At 42.4% G+C, this 7,556-nt stretch overlaps 2 protein-coding genes across 3 annotated transcripts; one reads left to right on the top strand and one right to left on the bottom strand.

Moving 5' to 3' along the window:
• Positions 1–646: 646 nt before the first annotated feature.
• On the top strand, positions 647–4,001 carry LOC128255014 (alpha-1,3-mannosyl-glycoprotein 2-beta-N-acetylglucosaminyltransferase). The gene is made up of 7 exons (XM_052984443.1): positions 647–1,793; positions 1,859–2,289; positions 2,351–2,455; positions 2,535–2,625; positions 2,682–2,764; positions 2,920–3,007; positions 3,072–4,001. The coding sequence occupies exons 1-7, from the start codon at positions 1,308–1,310 to the stop codon at positions 3,183–3,185; spliced, it is 1,398 nt and encodes a 465-aa protein (XP_052840403.1). The 5' UTR covers positions 647–1,307; the 3' UTR covers positions 3,186–4,001.
• A 17-nt stretch (positions 4,002–4,018) lies between these two features.
• On the bottom strand, positions 4,019–7,432 carry LOC128255017 (ventral anterior homeobox 1). Of its 2 annotated transcripts, XM_052984447.1 has the most exons (3): positions 7,126–7,432; positions 5,677–5,825; positions 4,019–4,802 (listed from the first exon to the last, which is right to left on the bottom strand). In XM_052984447.1, the coding sequence occupies exons 1-3, from the start codon at positions 7,361–7,363 to the stop codon at positions 4,053–4,055; spliced, it is 1,137 nt and encodes a 378-aa protein (XP_052840407.1). In that variant the 5' UTR covers positions 7,364–7,432; the 3' UTR covers positions 4,019–4,052. The 2 variants fall into 2 exon arrangements, with proteins under 2 accessions (XP_052840407.1, XP_052840408.1); XM_052984448.1 differs by lacking the exon at positions 5,677–5,825 and having other exon boundaries at positions 7,126–7,265.
• Between the last annotated feature and the right edge of the window lie 124 nt (positions 7,433–7,556).

Here is a 7,556-nt window from a genome sequence, read left to right as displayed (position 1 = left end):
AGAAATCGAAGAATAAATAAAACCTTTATAGCTTTGTAAAATTAATTCATTTTGTAAAATCTGAAAATATATTGGAGTTGGGAAATACTTAAAAAACAATTTGGGGTGCTAGAAAACATTATTGTTCGAAGCCCCCGTCAGTATTGAAAAGATCTGTGAACAGCGGGTGGATAAGTATTTTTAGTGGTAAAAATTAACCGTAAATGACAATTGTTTTGAAAGCACAGATATCTAATATCCAATATCTAAATTTTAGAACATCCAAATATTTTCAAATAGATTTTCAAATGCCGCCTAGTTGCTGTATATCGACTGAAGTTTGGATTAAGTCAAAGTTATGTGTAATTGGTAAATCATATCTTATATTATATTATTCCAACTTGAACACTTCTTTTCGACACTTATTATAAAATTTAAGATAATTAATAGTATTTTTACAGAGATCAATTGGTGAAAAGTATAGAATGTGTTGAGTTTTTTTTTATTTGTAATTTGAAAATACCGCCCAACACCGTATGCGTTCCAAAGAAGAATGCCCCTACCAAAGAAGAAGAAAAGAAATTGCTTCAAAGGACGCGTTAGTGCTTTGGCCTGGCATATCTGGTAACACCGATAGTATCGCATAAACAACATCGGCAGTGCCATCTCCAAAACGCTGGCGTTTCTCTCACCAAATGGTTTACCTTTTAAGCAATGCAAACAAATTACAGGCAAACACGTAACCAGTGGCTGTCAATCGAAGCGAGAACCGGCAGCTAGGCAAACAAACTCGTCAATCCAACCGGCGAACAAATCGATCGGACTTCCTGCGGATCAGTTGAGCGTGTGACACATCCGCGATTCGATTTACCACCAGATTCACTTCGATTCGATTCGTTTCGATTCGATTTGATCAAGAATCCAGAATCCCAGAATCCATAAATTACGAATCAGAGAAATCTGCCTGGTTGGCGGTCGCTGGACTGTGACGTGCGACGTGCGACCCGCAACTATATTAACATATGCAGATATAGTCGATGACAACGATTCCAGCTGGGCCCGTGGCCGAGCCCGATGCTGGACACGCTTGTTGGACACGGCATCGACATCGACATCGACATTAACATCAACATCAACATCACATCGACACGGATGCTCTTCTGTAGAAGGGCCAGCCGAGGGCTTCCAATCCCACCGAATCCGATCAGCCAGCTTCACGCCAATGCCAATGCCGCTGCAGCTGCACCGATAGAGACGCACTGCAGCAGACGCCCACCTAAGCCAACGCCAACGCCAACACCACCCACCAAAACCCTCACCCCAAGAAGATGCGATCGCGCAAGGTGCTGCTGGTAATTGGCTTTCTGGTTACGTGGACCTATGCCACCTACTATCTGCTGTTGCGCCAAGCGGGCGTCCAGACGAGCCGGGATCAGGCGCACCAGGCCTTCCGGGTCAACTCGCAGGCACGCGAGGCCAACCAGCAGAGCCATCATCTGGCCAAGAACGTCTTCGAGTTCGTGAAAATCAAGTACTTGGAGAACCAGCCACCGGCAGCAATGCCACCGTCCGCGTCGGCAGGATCCACGCCCCAGATCAGCATCGTTGCCGCTGAAATATCCGCAGAGCTGCCCGAGCAGCGTGTGGCCAAGGCGGCCACGGCGCGGATACCAACGAAAACGTATCTGGCCAACGGTGAGCCCGTCTTCCCAGTCCTGGTCTTCGCCTGCAATCGGGTGTCGGTGAAGAAGTGCATCGACAACCTGGTGCAGTACAGGCCCAGCCTTGACCAGTTCCCCATTATAGTGTCGCAGGTATAAGCTGCCTTACAATATAAGCCCTTCTCCCATATCATTATATTTTGCGCTGTTTGCCCTAGGATTGCGGCGATGAGCCCACCAAGGAGATAATCCAGTCGTACGGCAACCAGGTCACCCTCATCGAACAGCCCGATCTGAGTGACATCACGGTGCTGCCGAAGGAGAAGAAGTTCAAGGGCTACTACAAGATAGCCAGGCATTACGGCTGGGCCCTGAACACCACCTTCGGCGTGGGCTTCGAGTTTGTGATCATCGTCGAGGACGATCTCAATGTGGCGCCCGACTTCTTTGAGTACTTCCTGGGCACGCACAAGCTGCTCAAGCAGGATCCCAGCCTGTGGTGCGTGTCCGCGTGGAATGACAATGGCAAGGCTGCCGTGGTGGATGCGTCACAGCCGGAGCTGCTCTACCGCACCGACTTCTTCCCCGGTCTCGGCTGGATGCTCACCAAAGACCTGTGGGCCGAGCTCTCCGTCAAATGGCCCAAATCGTGAGTGGGGCAATTATGCCGTTCAGATCGCAAATCGCTAATTGTTCGTTGACTGTTCTAGCTTCTGGGATGATTGGATACGTCATCCAGCGCAGCGCAAAGATCGCGTGTGCATTAGACCCGAAATATCGCGGACTCGCACGTTTGGAAAAATAGGCGTATCCAAGTAAGAGATAACCATTTCAAATTGGAACAAAATGACCCCTAATTGCTCTTAATAATTTGTTTTCTATTTGTTGTAACAGCGGCTTGTTTTTCGATAAGTATCTGAAGCACATAAAACTCAGCGAGGACTTTGTAAAGTTTACTAAAATCAATATGAGCTACTTGCTGAAGGTAAGTGAACTATTGTTTTATCACTTGACCACTTTAAATATTATTTCCTGTTGTAGGACAATTACGATAATACGTTTTTGCGGCGCGTTTATACGTATCCAATTGTTACGTACGATGAACTGCGTCGGAATTTGATAAGGTGAATTATCCCTCTTTTAAAATGAATGATTAATTTGGAATTTATTCCTGAAACAAATGAATTACGCTAACCCCTGAATCATGCTGTGTTAGAATGATCCATACCCTGCTGATTTATGAAGGGCTCTTATTGAAAACTCTTTTAAACATTTACAGAATCGAAGGGCCTGTTCGCATTCAATACACTACACGAGAACAATACAAGCGGACAACCAAGATGCTGGGGCTTATGGATGATTTCAAGGTAAATCAATGGTGTTCTGTATTTGTAACTATTTCAATTACAACAAGATTATTGATACTTACAGAGCGGTGTTCCTCGGACGGCCTACCATGGCATCGTCTCGTTCTACTACAACAAACGGCGGGTGCACTTGGCACCCAATGCCAACTGGAAGGGCTATGAGCTTTCGTGGAGCTAACGACGCTAAGTTAAAAACACCGTCACATCCAAATCCACCTCCACTACCACACAGATAGCCCCGTGTGCTTGTAATACCAAAAAATAGCCCTATGAATTTTTTAATTATTGTTTGACCAATTAGCTAAGTTGTAACTATGGAATCTCCTCAAACGGGCAGCACTGCCCCGTTTTTTTTTTGCCATCGCGTGGCCAGGGCTTAGCGAGATAGCCATGTATAAATGATGGACTCTCGTGTGCCCTGAGCCACAGAACTGCTGTTGGCGTAACAAAATCAAATCAAAAGAGTCTCCAATATGTATAGTAGTTAACAGAACCGAACTGTTTGGCAAGCAACGCAATGAATTGTAAATAAGTCAGTGTCGTTCGCTTTTGTTACAGCTCTCTAACGCTCTCAACCTATCATGTTAAATTGCAAATAGTTATAGCAACGATTTAGTTATAGTATTCAGCGTGTAACATTTAGCATTTAAGTTGATCCAACTCGAGTTCTAACGGCAACGGACGTGTAATATTTGTGATTTGTGATTTTTGATTTAATTAATTAACATTTATTAATTGTTGAGAGCCAGTCAGTAAACAACACCCGACCCACAATGTAACATAGAATAGCAATAACTAGCGCTAGTACTAGAACTAGAACTAGAACTAGAACCAGATCTAGACCTAGACCCAGATGGGGTGAGCCAATCAACGATGTCGGGCAGGTCTGAAAGTGTGCCACTCTCAGCTAGTTGTAATGGAATCTACGCAGACAGGACACTTACTCTACCCCCTATGACTACCCTTTGTATGAGCATATTTTTGTGTGTGAGAGACGACGACGAACGGAACATAATTGATAAAGATTAAAGATTCAAGATTGGTTTCACTCCGCGGCAGGTGGTTGTTCCTCATCCTCGTCCAAATGCTCGCAATCAATGTCGCTGCACTCGGACTCTGATTGCGTGGGCCTCCGGCTCCTTTGTGCTTGGTTCAATCCTTCGTGGCCGTAGGATGTGGCCACGGGAGTGCTCCTTTGCTGCAGGAAGTTGGCATTGGCATCCCCGAAGACTCGTTCCAGCTCGGCCAGGCCATTGCAGCTGCCCGCTTCCGCCTCCGTTTCCGGCGGCAGGGTGGCGTACTTCATTTGCAGATAGGCCTCGTTCGGTGGCAGTGACGCCGCATAGTCCACATAGCTGCCCGCGTACGACTTGCACCGCGGCATGTAGCTGGCTGAGGGCTGAATCCCGCCCGTCGCCGGCTTGGCCACTCCAAAGGGCAGGGCAAAGTTCAAGGGCTGACCGCGGGCCAGGATGGCATTGCGGGCACTCTCCATCACACTGGGTCCCGGCAGCGGAGGCAGTCCGCCACTGGCGGCATAGGGACGCATTGGTGGACCATTGGCTGTCGCCGATGCCATGGGTGCTGCGGAGCCATTGCCATTCAGCATGATGGACTGAATGGGCGCGGGACCAGTGGCAGTCTGGCTGAAGAGCCACAGCCGATCGCCAACCACCATGGGTCTGGCCAGGCCCCCGATTCCCAGCTGGGCGTAGTAGTGCGAGGCCAGCGTCTCCACGTCCGAGGTGTACTTGCGCTTCCACTTGGTACGACGGTTCTGGAACCAGATCTTGATCTATATGGGATGCACAAAACAAATGTGTCATTTATTTATTTATTTAACAATTTAAGCGGTAAGTTATTTAGTGACTTTTAGGCAATATCATACTATTCTTATTACTAGAAAAAAAATATATTTTTTTCAACTTGATAAGGGAATACATAATATGTAACTTTAGTTTTGAGCAGCCATTTAAACCATTTGATTTTATTTTTTTTAAATCATTAACGTTTTTAGTTTTTTACGATTTTTGAGGGTTTTTTTTGAAGACAAATGATGTAAAAGATTTTGAAATTTGAACAGAAATTACAGAAATACAATTTTTAAAATAGCAAAGATATTTGATACATGGAATAGCTGTTTATACTTAGAAATAAATTTAAACAATTCTGGCTGAGGGTTCATGTTGTTTTCAGTCTTCAAAACTATTTCAAGAAAAACGCCTTCTACTAAAATGCTTTGTGCTTCTCAACCGTAATGATTATTATTTTAATTTTAATATAATTTTCACAATAAGTTTTTAAGGAATTTTGATAAAGTGACCTAAGTTTGTACTCAATAACGGCATTGATTTATTTTAAATAAAGAAATAGGGACCTAAAATTTAAGAACAAGGATTACTAAAAGAACTTTGTTATTGACTTTTCGATATGAACATCCATTTTACCTAGCCTAAAACTCAGTATTAAAAATGAATCTTAAAAGCTATTAGAATTCTTAAAGAAATAAATAATAATCAAATAAAGTTTTTTTTTTGTTTAGTTTGTGATCTTTAAAAGTTCTGAATAAAGTGATCTAGTAAAAATGTAGGCCCACCGAAAATAGTACTTTTAACAAAAGATCTGGTAGTATGATATAACATAAAAAAAAATAACATTCCAATCCTCACCTGCGTTTCTGTGAGTTGAAGCTGCTTGGCCAGCGCCGTTCGCTTTGCTACCGATAGATATTTGCCCCTTTCGAACTCGGTTTCCAGGGCTTTGATTTGTGCTGCCGAAAATGCGGTTCGCGGACGCTTTTTGCGGTCATCCCCAAGGGCTGCAAGGGATAAAAACAACATTATGAATTGAAGTCATTAAAGACACCGATCTAAAATAGACATTAATTGCTACCGACAGCGGCCATTCCTCGAAAGCGGTGCCAACTATTTTCCCCTAATCGTAATATGTCGATCCGTTGGCAAGGTTGCATTCATTGCTCCTCCCTCTCCCCCACCCCCATTCCCCAAAAGTCTCTTGAATCAGCTTGCAAAACGCAAAAAGTTGCATTTCACTTAGCCAAAGCGTCTAATTGGCCATTTGGCCGTACATTCACTTGCCTGACCGAAAACAAATTGTCATATAAATTCCTTTTCTACGGGTGGAAGATTTCCTTTGAGATCGCGCCCGTTCTTTGTTTGCTTCTGACACTTGCATCATTAGTCGAAAAATGACGGTGGATGGGATGGCTTATTCTCTGTCACCCAGAAAGCTAATTCTGATCATTTGTTTCTTGATCGCACAGATGACAGATGAGATCATTCAGCTTGTTCCTTCAGGTTGGAGTACTTCTATACCTATACCCAATTATTTAGGGGGAGCTAACTTAATGGTCATTGAGAATATATATTTTTTCGAATTTCACTTTTGTCCTATTTATACGTGTGTAACAGAAACTAGCCTAAAAAGTTGGCTAATTTTTTTTTTAATTAAAAGAAAACTAATCTTAAAAAGAACAGATATATATGGTACCTATATGTTCTCATACTCGATTTAAATTTTTTTAAAACCTAACATTAAATCCAACTAATAAACCTGATTTTTATTCATAATTTCTATAACATGAAATTATAAAAATAGCGTTTGTTTTTAAAGTAATTTTAGTTTAAAAATAATGTGCAACAGTTCTAGTTGTACATTCCAACTATTATTTTAAGCAAGTGTTTCATAAATTACAGTTTACTACATGTGGCATAAATTTGCTAATGAGCTTTTTTAAGATCTCGCTATTTCCAACATATTGTTAAATTAATAACAAAAGCCATTTATTTTTCTGGGTTTTAGAAAAATTAGAAAGCTTTTCGCCTTGCAAATAAGAAATTTTAGTCAATAGACTAACTACATTCTTTGTCAGGGTCTTCAGAAAAGCTGATATCGACACTCTCGTTGTTTTATAAAAAATTTTTTTTTGTGTAACACCAAAATTTGATATTTTACCCTCGCTTAAAAAACAAGTTCCAATCAATTATTAGTAAGTTCTAGTTGTATGAAAATCTTAAAATTGAATTCGGAAGAATAGAATTCCTTTTTACTTAAACAGAACGATAGAATCAATATGATGGCATATCAATCATACGCACCGTTTCCATCATCAGAGCCCAAATCAATATCACTTTTGCCGTCGTCCAAATTATCCTCGAAGCAACTCGATGTGGCTGGACTAGAAACACGTGAAACACCACCACTTATGCTACTGCGTCCACTTTCGTCCTGTGCCGATTCTTGGAAGGAATTCGGAGAACTGATTTCCGGCTTGGCCAGAATCTGCTCGATGGAAAAACTGTGTGGGTAACGACGCACTGCCGATTGTGAATTCATATTGCCACCGATTTAAAGTGATTTTATAATTAATATATATCTACAGATTTCCAAACGGAAACGTATCGGAATCGGAATCGAAGCCCGCAGACAACAGAGCGCGTCAAGATCTTACGGAAAACTAATTTGAATATTCAGAGCATCCTGCTCACTGGCCGATTTTTTTCAAGATGATCGCCTGTGGGGGCGGAGC

The sequence above is a fragment of the Drosophila gunungcola genome, assembly GCF_025200985.1.
Source record: "Drosophila gunungcola strain Sukarami chromosome 2R unlocalized genomic scaffold, Dgunungcola_SK_2 000006F, whole genome shotgun sequence".
In the NCBI taxonomy this organism is placed as follows: Eukaryota; Metazoa; Arthropoda; class Insecta; order Diptera; family Drosophilidae; genus Drosophila; species Drosophila gunungcola.
Note: the sequence above shows the minus strand (reverse complement) of the source record. Positions and strands in the feature narration are given on the sequence as shown.